The 17,266-nt window shown below is 34.8% G+C and overlaps 1 protein-coding gene across 1 annotated transcript in view; it reads right to left on the bottom strand.

Moving 5' to 3' along the window:
- Window positions 1-16,701, bottom strand: part of KNTC1 (kinetochore associated 1) — a 40,069-nt gene extending 23,368 nt beyond the window's left edge. Inside the window, exons 1-30 of the mRNA XM_009321199.1 lie at window positions 16,570-16,701; window positions 16,344-16,464; window positions 15,819-15,934; window positions 15,414-15,486; window positions 14,700-14,777; window positions 14,134-14,168; window positions 13,789-13,899; window positions 12,794-12,887; window positions 12,392-12,444; window positions 12,005-12,117; window positions 11,237-11,291; window positions 10,453-10,551; window positions 9,321-9,364; window positions 9,144-9,209; window positions 8,969-9,044; window positions 8,295-8,420; window positions 8,112-8,201; window positions 7,495-7,560; window positions 6,931-6,992; window positions 6,408-6,519; window positions 5,514-5,657; window positions 5,238-5,294; window positions 5,054-5,155; window positions 3,808-3,924; window positions 3,170-3,313; window positions 2,779-2,877; window positions 2,231-2,334; window positions 1,966-2,071; window positions 1,143-1,277; window positions 1-25 (exon numbers count right to left, since the gene is read on the bottom strand). The exon at window positions 1-25 is cut by the window's left edge and continues 89 nt beyond it. Of these exons, the coding sequence (XP_009319474.1) occupies window positions 1-25; window positions 1,143-1,277; window positions 1,966-2,071; window positions 2,231-2,334; window positions 2,779-2,877; window positions 3,170-3,313; window positions 3,808-3,924; window positions 5,054-5,155; window positions 5,238-5,294; window positions 5,514-5,657; window positions 6,408-6,519; window positions 6,931-6,992; window positions 7,495-7,560; window positions 8,112-8,201; window positions 8,295-8,420; window positions 8,969-9,044; window positions 9,144-9,209; window positions 9,321-9,364; window positions 10,453-10,551; window positions 11,237-11,291; window positions 12,005-12,117; window positions 12,392-12,444; window positions 12,794-12,887; window positions 13,789-13,899; window positions 14,134-14,168; window positions 14,700-14,777; window positions 15,414-15,486; window positions 15,819-15,934; window positions 16,344-16,464; window positions 16,570-16,701 (2,755 nt within the window). The remainder of the gene's footprint in view (window positions 26-1,142; window positions 1,278-1,965; window positions 2,072-2,230; window positions 2,335-2,778; window positions 2,878-3,169; window positions 3,314-3,807; window positions 3,925-5,053; window positions 5,156-5,237; window positions 5,295-5,513; window positions 5,658-6,407; window positions 6,520-6,930; window positions 6,993-7,494; window positions 7,561-8,111; window positions 8,202-8,294; window positions 8,421-8,968; window positions 9,045-9,143; window positions 9,210-9,320; window positions 9,365-10,452; window positions 10,552-11,236; window positions 11,292-12,004; window positions 12,118-12,391; window positions 12,445-12,793; window positions 12,888-13,788; window positions 13,900-14,133; window positions 14,169-14,699; window positions 14,778-15,413; window positions 15,487-15,818; window positions 15,935-16,343; window positions 16,465-16,569) is intronic.
- Window positions 16,702-17,266: the final 565 nt, after the last annotated feature.

The following is a 17,266-nucleotide window of genomic DNA, read 5'->3' as shown; positions in this document are numbered from 1 at the left end:
TTAACAAAGTCAGAGATTCCTCTCCCTGAAGAAGGTGTGTGTGGGGAGAAAAAGTAAACCAGAAATAATCAAAAGAAAAAGGCATTTGCTTTTGGAAAAACTAAGTTATTGTGCGATCTCTCGCTTTGATACAATGGTTGCATGATGGCCAATTGGGTAAGATTAATCTTCTGCTGATGAACTTCGAATCTCTTTAGAAAATACATTTACTATGACATGACTTCCTTAAACTTCCTGAATAGTTTTCACTAAATCTATGAGGCTTTCAGTAAAATCGATGTGCTTACGCACTAGGGCTTACAATAGGCAAATTAAAAAGCAGTTTTGTTCATTGGCAATTATGCAACATTTTTAAAACAGTATGATTATCAAGAATACCATGTGCTAGTAAGGCAGAACAAATGTTAACATGAGAAACACTATTTTGCAGGGGAGTTAATTTGATTCCTTTAATCAAAAAGCCTCCTTTTCTTCAGGTCAAAGAGATCCCAATAATGTAACCAGGGACAACCACAGAGCATAAAGGTAATCACACCTACTATAATGTAGCAAGTGAAGTTAAATGTTTCTAGTTAGGACATCAATGTAATTTAAAGATAACTTCAGTTTTTTTTGCTAAACTGGGACTTGAAATTAACTTGGAAGAAAACTCTGTACTAATAGATATACATTCAACACCCTGTATCACAAGACAAACACTCAGGTGCTCTCAGTACTAAAGAGGCAGGTCTATACTCATGTGGGGTATCGCATTAGAAGAAAGCGTTTCTCAGAGGAAAGAATCTTTCTTTTTTGTTGGCAAGAAAGTGACTTGCCCCAAAACAACTCTAGCAAAAGCAGTATGTGAAAATATGTAGAGACTTCAATTCCAAACTTGTTTTGTATATTGTGGGCCATAATTTTCATCCTTTTTTGCCACAAATGAAGGATGCCTCATGATGTTTAAAACTCTGAAAATGAGACCTTTGTCAATGTTAAGTATAGGCAGTTATGTGTACAATTAATAGAACGGTAATGAAAAAAAAAAATTTTATGTAAACCATGTATAAGATTTCAGCAAGTAGTACAACTTGCCCCTGTTTTGAAAATAGACCTGAGTGTCTTTAAGTTCTGAGATCAACTGACATGAAGTATTTTAGTACCCTTTCTTTGTCAATCAGGTCTATCATCCTCAAAATGTAGACTTCCACAGTGGGCAACATATATGCCGCTACGATTTTCAAAGCATCCTCCAAAGAAGTAGGGGTATCTTGTTTAAGAATGTACTTCACTAGCCTCTGTAGGAAGAAAACAGATATGGACTTTAGTTTGTTGATGTATAGGATAACAACGGAAGTAATTTATACACGCTACTTCTGCATTGTAGTTGTACAGCTTGAAACAAGCAAGTTACCTAGAAGTTTAAAACTTTTATCTAGAGAAAATTTGACTAAAGCATGACTGGGAGAAGATTTGGCTTGGGGAAGAGAATTATCCTAGGAACTCTCAAAGTTCAGGGGACTCATCTGGCTCGACAGGACGGCAAGGAACTTTTCCAGAAATACTCATGTTTTCTCCCTAATAAAGGGGAGATGCTTAAAAAAAAAAAAAAAAAAAAAAAAGTCACCAAGTATTGTTCACTGTGACCTTAGGAGACATCGGATCTGAAGTCTTGAGAGGACTTAGCCTTCCATTTTGTTAGTTTCCTCTTTTCTTTCCTGCCCCCCCATACAGAAAGTACTATATTATCAACGCTGTGCCAATCAGGGTGGGCTAAGCTAATCCGCTAATTCTTAAAAAAAGAGTGGGCTTTTGGGCAAAAAATATGTCCCAATAAGACAATAAAAATGGATATTGGTAACAAGTGGGAGCTACCAGTCGCTCAGATTTTTTTAAAAGTCTGGCTTATAATACCCCATGAAAATACATGCAGGTAAGTGTAGGGACTTTTGTTTAACAGAAATAAGAGTAATGCTGATCACTTACCATTATCATCTGCTTGTCCTTTAAAAGATTAGTATCTCTTATCCCATAGGCTCGCAAAAGCTTCTTCATCTCCATCAGTCGGTAACTTTCCTGCAGTAACTTTACTCTATGGACAAATTAGACTATTATTAATGCATTTGCTGCCTACAGCTATGTGATTTAATCATCATACTACATCAGATACACAGTATTTCCCACCCCCAAAACAGAATTCTAATTGAAAGTACACACAAAACTGAGGTGTAGACTGTGGATGTTGCCTTACTTGACATGATTCATTTCCAAATGCTGTTTTACCAGCTGCTCCACTGCTGCACTCCATGGTACCATAGCACCATGCATTATCTGTAGAACTGCATCAAATTTCAGCTATAAAAGGAACATAAAGAGCTCACTTTTAAACATAAGTTACAAGGTAATCTCTTGAAGTATTGTTCACATGTAATTGATTCATTTAGGCAAGAATTTTATTTCCTGGCCCAATCTCCGCTTGCATAAAGGGCATTCATTATTATAATATGTGTCAAATTAGATTAGAAAATGCTTATAGTAATTTATGACACTGCAGAGCTTGAGTTCATACATATTAAAGTTGGTAAGTTTTCCATGTGATGACATCAACACTACAATTAAATTCCCAAGCAAAGAACATCACATGGGAGATTACTAAGATAGAAAAAAAAGACAGCATACTATTTGCTCCTCCTCATACCACTCATGTAAAAATGTACTCCTATGCTTATATAAAATTGTGTTTCATTCTGAACTGATGTGTTAGAGCCACTTGATGTCTATTTCATAAAATATACTTACATCTGTATCAGAGATACAGCCAATGACAGCTATTGCTTTTGCCTCCCATGCAGTTTCAAATACTGAAGCAGACCGTGTACGACAACGTTCTAGCAAATCCTGTATTTTTTGATAAAGATTATTAGGATATTTGAATTCAGAAAAGATAGGAATATAATATAAACAAAATTTAAAAGTTTTTCCAACATTAAGGGATGGATTTGGCTGTCTTCGCTTATATCTGCTAATGCCTTATTACTGAAATAGTAACTATCAATAAGTTCATTGACAGGAGTAAGCTAATCTGAAAGCTGGTCCTAAAATTCAAGTGTAAATAAAAATGGTCATCAGATTTGTTTTCTGCTTACTCATGTTTAAACAGCTTTCTTCAAAAGGTAGAAAATATGGTTACCTTTATATACTGTAGAAGAAGTTCATCCTTTTGTAGGTTATGTTCACACAGGTACGGTTTTATAAACTTCTCCAAAATGGATGGGACAAGCTCTGGTGCCAAAATTTTATCAAACATGCGAAATACGATAGTATTTGCATTTTCCTGGGCAGCAAGCAGAACAATGCCATGTTAGAACGTCACACTTGTTAGTACACAATCCTTTACATCTCTAATAAATAATTCAACATCCAGTGTCCATTGAAATCAATGGAATGATTTCAAGAACTAGCATCCCTCTTTAGCTCAAAAAAAAGCTGTCTTTTACAAAACCCCTTATTGTTCAGTTGTACTTCTAATTTCTGTTGATAATGCTTGCTCCACAATATATGAACTGTAATGAACTGCAAATCATGGAGTTTAAGCCACACATTCTCACAGTATCTTGTCACATTATGTATTTATACCCACAGTTGAAACAAATTTGTAACAAACACAACATACCAAATAGTCTTAGCAGCTTATGAACACAAGTTTAACCAACCAATCCATCAGGATTCCTCTTTTGTCTGACTTTAAAATCACATGCTGCACGATTTTTCTCCTTCTCAGAACAATCCATTACTCAAAAGCACTTTTTGAAGTGTCTGCAGAATTACCTTTTCAAAATCACAGAGTGCCAGCCTGCAGTTGTATTTTCTGTACAGATTTATCAGTTCTTGTAAATCATTTACCAGCTTCTTCAACCTATGTACCTCTTCACAGTCACCACATCTCTGAAATAGTGTTTAGAAGTGAAACATTAGAAAACTTGCTACAATCTTCAAGACCATTAAAGGGCCGTCTTAAACAGGAAGAAAACAAATCATTCTCCACATCTCTGGTGTAAGACAAAGGTAGTTGACTTACAGTGCAGCAAGGAAGATTCTGGTAAGATATTAGGAAAAGATTCTTTCTAAATATAAAGACAGCGATGCACTAGTAGAGCCTGCACAGGGAAGAGGGATGAGCATTTCATTCACTGAAAGTCTTAAGGACAGGTAAGACAAATGGCTAGGAACAATGTACCTACAGCTGACGTTTTCTTTGGAGTCGGAACCCTATTTTTCATGCAATTTTCCAAGAAACCTCACAAACCATTTTTGATGCCTTGCAATCTTGAAGATTTTATGAATATATATGCTGAACTGTCACCTTTATATGGCATACAATAAAGAAAATCAAGTAAGTGTTGAAAGTGGGACTTAGAGTAACTTTCTCTTCTTTGCATGATGCACTTTGAACGTGGGATTCAGAAGCTTAAGACAGCAGATCTAATTAACATAGAATGTCAATGTTTCCAATTTTTAAAACGCACAGCTGGTTAGCTTTAAGCTTTATCTTTCTCCACTTTCATACTACCACTGTAATAGATGCTAGTATACCTAGGATATATAACATACATAATTTATTTGTTTGCACAAATTCAGTATTCATAACCTTACAGCTAGCTGATTTTTAATACCTGTTTTCTCCAGGCCATAACATGGTTATTAATGCAATTAATTTCCAAAAATTTTGACAGAGATGAGACGTTTTTAATTTAAATTCATAAGGAGTATCTTTACTGAAATTTAAGTGTTTTATAGTACTCGGGCTTACTTGTGTACTACAGAATATTAAAGAATATTATTCACATTTAGACTATTAATACATCTCTTAAAGGGTATTAATGTTGCATTGACTTTTCTTTTTTTTAATCTTTAAACCCAAGAAGATTGGAATTCAGTTCCTTCCTCTCATGAAATTAAGTCAATCTTCACCAAAACAAATAATGACCTAACTATCATCCATTCCAACTCTAGCACAGAGCATACGTTCTGAAGTCTCTTAGTAGCAAATCCTTATATTTGCTACATTTCTTACCAAAGGAGTCCACTGGCCAAAAGTTGTCAGTCCCATTTCACTTTGATATTTACTGGTAAAAAAAACCTCTGCCATTTGGAGTCCATTTTCTGGCCAATTTGCCTGTCCAAAATAATTTATATTAGCAAACTATATTATACATATAGAAATACAAGACACACAAAGCTTCTGCAGTATGACTTACCTTATCAGTTAATTCAAGGTTTCGAGCACCTTGTTCCAGCCATTTTGCTAATATTTTCTGAAAAAACATACAGTTATAAGTAGAGTTATGCTATTCATCAAAGCAAAATTTGCCATTAAATATTTGTTTCAAAGGAAATAATTTAAAATATTTTTTAGTCTTTTAAAAGACAGAGGAACAAGGTTCTGACATTCAAAAATAAAAGTCTGTAGGTCTGACTATAAAATTATCTTAGCCTGAGAAAATTACATTTTGCATTTATTAAGTCAGTCTTACCTGTCCCTTTGGCACAACTCTTCTTAAGAAAGGGATCACAACATTTTTAAGCCACAAACATAGTTCCTTCAAAGGAACAGTGAAATGGATGGCATTAAGCAAGTTCTCCAGCATTTTCTCATTAAAGCTGCTTTCAAAATCTGCCTAAAATGTTAAAACAGAACAATCACAGAAATATGGAGTATATGTTTATCTGATACTTTGTAAAGCTGTTTCACTAATAGGAAGAAGCAATAGATTTCACAACTACAAAGAGAAAATCTCAGTAATCATAGACAGGAATTAAAAAAAAAAACATAGCCCTGTTCAGAAAAACTAGAGCTTGGTCTTCTTAACACCTAATTGAAGCAATTCCTTTGCAAATTACAGTGGCAGGATCATGTCCTACTTTAGAACTTGCTCTATAGTTCTGTCTTGTTAAGAAAACAACAGACATGGACCTGAAAGTCCTGCACTAAAGAATATAATATCCCATAGCCACTATTATGAATGTGGCATTCAGTGTAAGGAGTCTACGTGATTATTTTTAAAGGATTTTAAGGTAGCCAGCAAATGTCCACTTAAAAATTCTGAGAGCTGTGCTTGCAAGAAAGTGAATGGAAGATTATAACCACCACAGAATAAATCAAAGAATTGTCATCCTTCAGACCTAGAAATATGTGTTCTGACATCAGAAATACCAGTTTATTCTTAAATCAATAAGAAGTTCAGCCTTCTAAGGAGCTAGGTGAGCAGGTAATCACTGTGATAATAGACGAGATACTCCCATAGACCTTTGCTTCTTTGAAGAGCTGTTTCATAACCACATTGGTCTGATTCTGTTAAATAAGGCTGGAAAATTTAAGAGACTTAACATCCTCCATAAATACCAAAGAGCTGTCTATGCCATCTCACCTGATGCCTAAGCCAGAGGTACTGTGCACAAGATAAATTTCCTTCTCCTAGCTGAAAAAGGATATTCTTGAAAATGTCTTCATTATTCAAGAATTCTGTCCAAGCAATACCACTAGAAGCGGGAGGAGGAAAAGAAACGTCAATATTAAGGAGTTGGGGGGGAGAACCTCAAACCTTTTCTAGCTAGTGCCATATGCTGTGAGAGACAACAGTAATGTTAGATTGTGTGTGCATAAAATCAGCCCCCCTCCTACAGACGTTAAATTAAAAAAATCTATACAAGATAGTGCATGTGCAACAGATAATATATGTTTTCAACATATAGGTTGACTCAACCTCCCTGCATTCTCCCTTCTCCACAGTAGAGGATGAGAAACTTCAGGAAGAGAAGGAAGGGTTTAAAGTTTAATGAACTCGAATAAAAAAACAAACAAACAAAAAACCCCCCCTTAATTTCAATGGCACATACTTAATGATTACAATTAAATTTACTTTAAATCTTAATGAACAAACAGAAGCAAACCTGAATTTCTCTAGTCCAAAAGCTCCATAAAAAGTTGTAAGCCTTGCCTGAGCTCTCAATACCTGAATGCAGACAAGAGATTTAAGGTTAATATCTGTCTTACCAAACAGTGATATTACATGGTTAGAATAACCATCACAAAGAGGAATAATGGAGGAAAATAAAGACTTTTCAAGAATTTCAGTTAATTACACATGTAAGTTTGTTTAATAAAGCATTAATCCAACATTTCAATTGTGTAAACACTTTACACTGATTCTCCTTGAGGGCGGATGAGGCCTGTCCAGTATACAATAGGACTAAATAAGAAAAAAAATTAAATACCTAAAAGCACTTAAGAAAGCTTCTTCCTTCAATTTCTGGAGCATCTGAAAATTAATCTTTCTGTGACTGAAGGAATCGTTCATTTCTGAAACCTGTCATTACTGTGGTTCTCTTTCATACTATAAAATACAATCTTGTTTAGACTTTTAAATAGTTCAACTTTAAATAGTAGAGTTTTTAAAACTCTGTGTCGTGCTTGTTTATAATATGATGCTGCGGGGCCAAGAACTTTGTCCTCACCTCAGTTATGGATACCGGAGCCCCATCAGATGATGGAGCAATGGTTCTATCGTCTTTCTTCACGATCTGAAACAAATACATGAAATGGTTTGGCTGACAACTTAGTACATGCAGAACATGCCAGACAGTACTACGCATTTAATAAAGACATGAGCAAAAACTTAGTACCTCTGTAAACTGGAGTCTTTATTTTACAATGTTAGACTCTGATTGGATTTCTACATGTATGCAGAACCAGACAGATAATATGTATCTCTGATTCTGTTTGATAAGGCAGGAAGGACTAAAATAATTAAAACAAAAAAGGCGACATGTTTTGAGCTTTTAGTCCTGAAATTAATATTTAAAAGGTACTTAAAAAGACTACTACTCAAAACTAAAACCTGCTTTCTGATGTGAAAATAAAACTGTAAGCTCTTTTTTGCCCTTAAGCAATAGCAAGAATGAGGTTGGAACAAGCCTTACTTCTTCTTCATGTTTGGTAATATACAATTTATATCTCATTTACTTTTTGAATGACTGTAACTTGTTTGAAGATGTCCCCCCTCTGAAGCTGTGCAGAAGCACGTAATAGGAATGGACGAGTATAAACAATTTAAACAAATAAAACCCCTTACTCTGACTTTAGCGTAGTTCAGCATTTCTTGAGTGGTTTCATATAGTGGCCATGGAGCATTTATGCAGTAATCCACAACAAATTGGCTATCCTGTTTGCATAAGGAAACAACTGAAATTAATTCCAAGCTCCTTTATAATTTGAATTACTTTATTAGAGAAAGAGGGTAGAAATAAAAACATACCTGAATTTTTTGCAAATTTTCTTTGGCTTCATTAACAAGATCCAGCCAGACTTCGTGACCATAACTCCCAATAGAAGCTGAAGCTAGTTTCTCTAAAATAGTGTTTGCTTTCACTTTGTATACAAGCTGTTTAAAAAAAAAAGAAACACAGTTTTCAGTTTGATGCAATGAAATTTTCAGTTTGATACAATTGTTACAGCTTTTTATCTCACCAGCTAAGCCTGGTTTTTTATTTAAAAAACCAAACCAAAAAGCAGAGGGAACATTCAAATTGCATTATTTGAATAAATCAGTTAATGAAGCCAGACTATGTGTTAATAAATGCATCTGAAAATTCTTTTTTTTTTTTTTTAGCAACACTGTTTCCTGCTACTTAAAGGGACAAATGTCCCTTCTCCTGATCCAGCAGAGCTTATTTTGATCAGAAGATGTACTTCTGCACCACTTCTTATTGCAAGGTTTGTTAGTTATCGTAAATAAAAACATAGTTCACCATGTAGTCATCTAATATTGAATCAGCTTTCAAGTATAGCAAGTTGCTTTGTAACGTAACATTCCACTATATTTGTAATATTTTTAATACTTTCTGTTGGACTATAGGGCAAGAACCTCACTCATAAGTTCAGTTATATTAATTAATCTCCAAATGTATTTATCAAGAATGGACAACTTACCTCAACATCCAGTCCAAATTGAATAGCAAAATTCTCTGCTTCAGTGAATTTGTGTTTGTGAAGTAGGCGACTTAGTCTAGGGGTGAAATAAAGTAAAGTATACTACTTCAATATAAGTGCCAAACCACAGATAAAAAAATAAAATAATAAAATAGTGTTTCACGGAAACTAGTACCTATTTTCCGGCAAGGCTTCAGTTAAACTTCTCATCACAACAATAGAAACCGGGCCTTCAGACGGTCTGAGGATGAGAGGGAACTATGAGTTTATCAACTGTGAAACAACTATATGTAGAAGTAATCTGCCATTTTTATATAATAATGATCTAGTAAGAAACAAAACATTATCTTACATCTGATGTTTTTCATGAATTCCTTCCAAGAAGTATATTGTATCCTGTAGCATGCAGGAACAGAAATCATTAGGTGGTAAGGGAAATCAGTCATAAGAAAGCACAACTGTAATGCATTAAGTGTTTCTTAATCAATAATTAAATTTGTTGGTTTTTTTAAATGCTTATCATGTTATTTCCTGGACGGTTTCCACCATTTAAAATTTCTGAGGGCCTTAACTGGACACTTCAGACTGAAACCACTCTGCTAGCCCAGTTCAATCACCATCAGTACACCCTCCACATGAGTGAATCATCTTCATCTTCTCAAAATTACCCTCTTTCATTTTGTCCAAGCCATAAGCAGGTCACACTGTATCCATCTTCACATCTTTTAGAATCTGATCTCTGTGCTACATTCCATAAAGGCAACATATACCTTGGCATTTCCCACCTTGACTTTATCATCTCAGATCAAAGAAGAGGGACCCTCATTTTCTCCACCATGTAGCTGCATATATAATCTTTTCTGACAAGTGCTTCATACAAGGCAAGCAATTTCATCAGCTTTGCATTTTATTGCATAGCAGATCCAGAGCTTCCCACATTCACTTTCACTATTCCAATGAAGAGCCACTGCTTAGACTTCTGACTTGGTATCCTCTCACGTACCCACTCCACTTCACCAGTCTTTATAACATTCCTAATTCATAAAGTTCTCGCCATCTTTGTTGACCTTCTTTTCTTAAAGTCTTTATAAGGAAGCAGTTTAAACAGCAAAAGAAGTAGTTCTGTCATCTAAAATTAAATAAATCCCAAATAAATCCAGAGCATTTTTCTATGCTAAGAGAACTTAAAACTTGATACAGCTTTTAGCTGTAACACCAGCAAGAACAACTGGCAGTAGTATTAAACATTACAATAGACCTGGGCCTAGAATTAAACTGTTCAGTTTGCTATATATCGTATCTTTTTCCCATCCTTTGGGGACATAATTTAATCTTTCTTTGTATAGTTCCTGCACAGTTTCTAGCAGAAATTAATTCTAATCTAACAAGAATAACATAGTACCCTCTTTAATAATTATACCTATTAAGACAACTATATTTATTCAAAGAACAACAACAACAAAAAAAAAAACATCTAAACATACTGTGCCAATCCCACTTTGAACAAGTGAAGAAACAATAGATACTTCCAAAGAATAGAGTGGTTGCATAGTGGGCAACGCAAAAACCATTAGACTTCTCATCTACAAAAAAAAAGGGGAAAACAAACAAAATAACAAGTCAGATTTTTTTTTTCTCATACACTTGTAACAGAGTGATGTTTGCAGAATCATTTCTGGATTCTTGTAGAGTTAGATGAGAAGGCACTAGATTTATAAGTTTTTATGAAAAAGAAGATCTCTACAATTTGAGAAAGTTTAATGAAGATTTAGATGTTGCCTCTATATATAGGCCTATTATATATAATTAGACAGGTTTCATTTAAAAAATTGTATAATGTTCATCCTGGCATTCTATTTCAGTTAACCCCGCTGACTGTACATGGAGGTAGATACTGGCTGTACATGGAGCAAATACTGCTCTAAAGAAACCTGTGAAGGTATGCAAGACAACAGTAAATTTTGCTGCTCTCCTCTATCTACCTACCATTAAAAAAAGCAAGCAAACAAACCCCAAACAATCCATAAAAAACCCAAACAGCAGGGCAGCTTGCCCTGGTCACCACCTTAAGACATCACAATAGTCCCTCACTTGCTATATCCTAATATATAGATGGTCATATTTCAGTTTTGACTTTGAGCTCCCGAGAATTCTGTCTGCTCCAAGTATTTAGCCATCTCATTTTCTTTTCTTTTTTTCCCCCCTCTCTTTTTTCTGTGAGTGACTGCATAACAACTGAGGAAGAGAACACAGATAAAGAGATTATACCTGTTTGTTATCCGGTATTGTCACGACTATCAGTTTAATGTTGGCAAGCCCTTGCCTACAGAACAAGAAAGAGAAAAAAGAAAGCAAAATATACCGTATAAATCTTACATTAAAATTGTGCTTCTGAGTTTTAGAAAATTTAGTTTTCCATGGAAACTGGTACATTTTAAAGCCCTATAATGCACCCAAAAATAACAGTGTTTTAGCATGTAGAGGACATACATTTAACTTCTGATGTTTTTAAGCTTTTCAAATGGATCTGATTCTTATTTTTTTAAACTGGCACAGAGCAATGGAAAAAGCCAAGAATCTTGATGATTAGAAGTCTTCTAATCATAATTGCCATTAATTTCTTTTGCATTTTAACCAATAAACGCATCTCCAGATTTTGGCTTCTCCATCTGCAGAATGAAGATCTTGCTATTTGTCTATCTGACAGACTAGCTTTTTTATAACATCAGACTTGTAAGCCATATTATAGACCTTACTTTAGACAAGCATTTCCTAAATGATACAGGTTACATGCAAGATTCCTTAGCAGTAACAACAGATAAACCAAGAAAAAGCAGAAAGCGCCAAGGTTTTCTTTTCTACAACACAGAGCTAAGGATACCTACAGTCTAATTATTTTGTCCTACTGACTGGAAAGATTTCAACAAAGATTTCTAAAAATTCACTACCACAGAAAATCAAGTGTTTGTAGCACATTTCCTGTAACGATAGGCAACTTTTCACTTTTCAGAGTTGGTGCTATAATGCTTTACTTACCATATGACTGGAGAAGAATCTGACTCTGTACTTAGAAGAAATTCTTCAATATGTATTAAAGGCCAATCCCAAATTAGAGTAAGAGAATAGACATCCCACATGCTTAAGATATTCTAGATTAAAAAAAAAAAAGTTCAGATATGGATTTCATATTTTCTTCATAGAAGACATATTTTGTCCTTTTTGAGCAGAATATTAACACATTCCATAGCTTAAATAATGACTAGGAGTAGAATAAAAAAAACACAGTAAGATCAAGATCCTCTGTAAACATAAGCATCTTTATTTTACAGAAACATATTTTAAAGCTATTATTTTAAAAAATTGTTTTATAAGCTAGCTCAAGAACATTGTAAAATGAAGACTAAACCAAATCATTACACATACCTCTGTATCTAAAACAAACAGCAGATTGTCAAGAACTTGAAGTTTCACTGCATCTAAAAAATATCCATAGTCACATAAATCTATTATTTTTCTTGAGACATGTATTTGAAGCAAAATATATTAAAATGTACAACCAAGCACTGGAAACCTACAGATGTTTACCTCATGGAACTTCCTAGGACTGTGAAAAGTTTAGCTTAAACAGAACTGTGATTTACGTATCTAAGTTAAACTCAACAATTTTGAAGCATACATTTTGGCTGTACCTTTACAGGAATTGTTCTATTTGGTATATGTGCATTTACTAAAAACAATGAAATAACTGAAAATGTCTTAGTATTTTCTGCAATTAAATATGAATTCTACACTTGTCTATAAAAAGAAAAAAACCCTCCTCTTTACCTTTGATGAGACTTGAATCAGCAAAACTTCGAACAGACACCAGGTTATTGGTCATGTCTACCTCCCATTTGGAGAGTGCATAATCACCTTTACCCTATTAGTAAAGGCAAAGTAAAATGGGGTTATACATTAGAAATTTGGCCATTGACAGGTGTGCTTCTACAATTGACCTTTAACTTGGAAAGCTGCATAACTAACTTAAACTTTATTCCTGGTGAATGTTGATGTTCAGAAAAATAAATTTATTTATTTTTAATTTAGCCTTTTTTCTTTCTCCTTTCAAGACTGGCCTTTACTACAGTAATTGTTACAGTCAGCATCCCCAAACATTTTTGGCTCTTCTAAAAACATGCCGTATTTCGAAACATCCACTTTCCATTCTCATAGAACATAAAACCTGAATGAAACGTACACTGAACCTACTGAGAAAAATTGCATTGAATTCAACAGGCTTCAGTCAATGAACCCAGAAAGCTTGTTTCTAGTCCAAAATAACATTTCAAAATACGTTTATATTTTTATTTTTTTATTAGTTCCTGTACTTAATTCATGCTTAAGGGCTTTGCTCAATTGGGACCTTAATTGTTACTTTGGCAAGCCTTTGTTGAATGTGAACCTGGTTGGAAGACTCTTGCCAGCTTTTGCTTTGTCTCTGAGCTCAAGGACAAGACTATAAATAGACTAGCCTGTACAGGCTAGGAACCACAGTCATTTACTAAGGTCATGCAGCCAGGGTGAAAATATTTTTCCCCCATCTATCGTAACAAAGCAAGTTCTGAAATTACAACAGTTATTTCCTTATGAGAAAAACTATGGATAGACCGCACAACTGGTAACCTTTAAATTTACAGTGAAGGAAATGAAAGACAAGAAGTCTTAGTGCAAAAAGTTTATTATCTTCTTTTTCAACCAGCTAGAGAAAAATTTTGTTGCAGATCAAAAAATATCATCACTGATCACATAACAATTGTTACAAACATATTCTTAGTACTTACCCCAATTATCAAATGGATTTTGTTCACTGAGTTATTTATCACAAAATTCCGACAGCCGAGGTTGTGATACTCTTCTGTGGAAATGAAAACTGTCTTTATCTGTCCTTGTAACTTGTGGGGTGGAAGATGAAGGGAAAGCAAACAAAAGGGGAAGAAAAAAAGTTGTTTATACAGTCAGTGGATAAAACCTTGAACTGCTCACTTCTCCATGTACGGAAAAAGTAATAATCACAATTATGAGTTGTAATAATAAACTGGTAAGTAGTCAATGAAACGTACAGAGCAAAGTTTTGTTACAAACTTTGCACTTAACACATATGGTACAAGTTAGCAGGTATTTCTTACTTTCTTTGCTGTAATCATATCCATCTTGTCAATCGCTACATAAAAAAAAAAAAAGTGTTATAATAAATAATAAGTCTTAAATAAACTTTTTCAAAATTGAAAAAAGCCACTAAACATCATATAGAATAGTTTAATCCTAACCTGACTATGCTGAAAAACACTTCAGCCAGGATCTTTGACAGGGTCTATTTCTATTGATCACAGTATTGAGTTACAGAAAATTAACTAATAACTACTTATACAGCATTAAAAATTTAAATTATTCCCAATATTCCTCAGTTCAGTTAAGACTGATTATAGCTTAAAATCCTGCTTCCGTCATATTCAGTACTCCTTCTAAAGCAGTGATTCAGAGAAACATAAGCTAAAGGAATTATTGGAAGAATACAAAAATAATTTTATTACAGAACTAGTTGTATATCGGTTTCCCTTTAAAAACAAAGTAAGATACATAGAAAATCCCAACTCAATATATTATTCCCATTAGAAAGATGCATGGAAAAGCTCTTTTAATACAGCTCTTCCTGTTCAAATGGAAATCCCAAGTGGTTTGTAGATCATCCTACCTTCCCGCGTTTTAGCAAGTGGGAGACACATAATGCAGAAGAATCCATTACTTGTGAGAATGAACATATGATAAACACCTAAAAAAAATCCGATACAAATATTTCAAATTTAAGTATTCAATAACCACAAAGAGACTACTTGCTTATGAATAGGACAGTGAAATAACTGACAAAAAAAAAATCCGACCCATAGATTAGACTATTCTTAAACAAAAATTTTGTCACCTTCAATGAAGAGTAGACTAAGTTTGTACGTCTTAGAGTTTTGCCTGAAATTATGATTTTTGCATGCATCCATCAGACTGCAAATTCTGTTTTCATTACAAAACTACATTTAAATATATTGTATTGTGCCAGAACAAGACTGGGAGCTTATAGAAGAACAGGAACTACTAAAATCTGAAGTCTGATAGAAGAAGGAGAGAGAAGGAATCCTTCCTTTTTGAGCATTTTCATATGTTTAGCACAGTCTCAAAAGAAAAAGGTATTGAGCTCTGAATGTTTGTTGTTTTCTATGACATTTGTAAAATAATTAATGACAGCTAAATACCTTTACAGGAAAGCATTAAGAAAAGCGCATTTAATGTGTACAACGCAAAGTAAAGCTGTATCTGATTATTTATTTTGCAGTCTGTTTCCCTGAGAGATATTAAAGAGGAGCAAAATCACAGAAATTGAGATGGAAGGGGGGTGGTGGTGGTGTCAAATTCTTACCTGCATCTGCATTATCTTTTTCAATATAGAGATTTAAGTAAGTCTTTTCACTTGAAGATTTTTCAACCAAAATCTAAAGTAGAATCAACATAAAGACTATTAGACTATTATTCTGTATTTTATTTGACAAAAAAAAAATTGGAATTACTTATCATCAGGTCAAACTTCGAACTTTTTTCTTTCATGAAGAACTGGTCCTTGTTTATACATGGCATTCCTAAATATATTTTGCTTATTCATGGGAACAGAAGTGTCCCTTTAATCTGTTTGTTTGCTCAAACTAGAAGATGTGTTCAAAACACAAGAATGTTTATATTTTGATACTTGGAAGAAAGAAAAAAACAACTCAAGAAATTCTGAGAACAAAAGGCTTTCAGCAAAATTAGAATAGAAAAATTACTGTACCTTGGTTAGCAAGGTTTGTTTTGATGGTATGTGAATAAGATGGAAATTGCCACTTCTCTCACCGACCACAAGAAATTGTTTTTCTTGACACATACCAACTACATCCACATTAGTATCTGAAAAATTCCATGGCCAAATGTCAAATATTAAGATTTGTTTTTTATTAATAGACATTCATATTTGAAACGCAGGAATTGGACAATACATTGTCCCAGATTTCTTCAAAATTATTTATTTGATTAAACAAAGTACAGGAAAGGGCATACGGGGAGTGGTTTTGGTATCCATTACTCCCATTGCAGTGAAAAGTTAGCAAGCATTCTAATTAAATTGTACAGAAATACTTAGTTAATTGTATACAGAATCAGCAATCACTTTTTATTACTTAGGTATTTATTATAACACTTCCTTTTACAGGCTAGTTAGATATGCAAGATATTTGCCATATTTTCCTATACAAACCTAACACATATATTTTAAAAGTCAGTTTTAACTTCCAGTGGAATTCCAAAGGAATGAACTTACCAAACTGAACGTGCATCTGAAGAGACTGCCCAGCACTATCAAGAAGCACCACCGATCTGTCAACAACAATAATACTGCCATCCCTTGAGTTGCATGCATACAACTGCGGATTAACAGAGACCTAAGAAGAAAAAGGTTGTTATATAGAATAACTGAAACACTTCAGAAAATATGATAAAGAAGTTCTGATAATTATTAAGAAAAACACAGCTTTGATGAATGCTACCTTTTCTGAAGATGTGATTTGAAGTAGCGTATCCACTTGGTACAATGCAGTTCCACATTCGTGTCCTAAACCTACAGGGAGCTGCACACCCCCTGTGTCATCATTTGCAAGAAGTTCAATGTCATTCCACATGTTTACCTATGATAAACATTTAAGGAACATGCTATAAAGCAGAGAGCTTTAAAAAAAGTTATATGACCACACACAAATTACTGATTTTATTATTCTGTTGTGATTCCGCGTCTAGGAGGAAGGGTAGGACGATAAGCTTCCTAAAGGCAAATCGCGTGTTTAGAGAAGACAAAAGTTAAGTCGCAAGAGCAATGTGGCTCCCAGCTGATGTCCCCAGCGGGCCCGAGTGAACTCAGCTTGGCGAGGACAGGTTTCGCTCCCGAGGCTGAACGAAATTCAGTGCCAGAGAGCCCTCCCCACCACGCGGACAGCCCTGCCCGCACAGGCCGCCAGCCGCCCTCCCGTCTCCTCACCGCGGCCCCGGAGGCCGGTGACAAACCACCACCGCGCTCCCGCAGCTCCTTCAGGCTTTCAAATTGGCGGGAGCCCTGGCGAACGCTACTGGGCGCAGCGTGGGCCAAACTTCCTCCAAGCGCGAACGGCACCGTTGCTAAGACACCACCTAATCCTTCTCCGCCCCCAGAATGCACCGCGGCTCCCTGCCGCCTTCCCCCCGCCCCATGGT

This window comes from Pygoscelis adeliae, unplaced genomic scaffold (genome assembly GCF_000699105.1).
Source record: "Pygoscelis adeliae isolate BGI_AS28 unplaced genomic scaffold, ASM69910v1 Scaffold93, whole genome shotgun sequence".
NCBI classification, from domain to species: domain Eukaryota; kingdom Metazoa; phylum Chordata; class Aves; order Sphenisciformes; family Spheniscidae; genus Pygoscelis; species Pygoscelis adeliae.
Note: the sequence above shows the minus strand (reverse complement) of the source record. Positions and strands in the feature narration are given on the sequence as shown.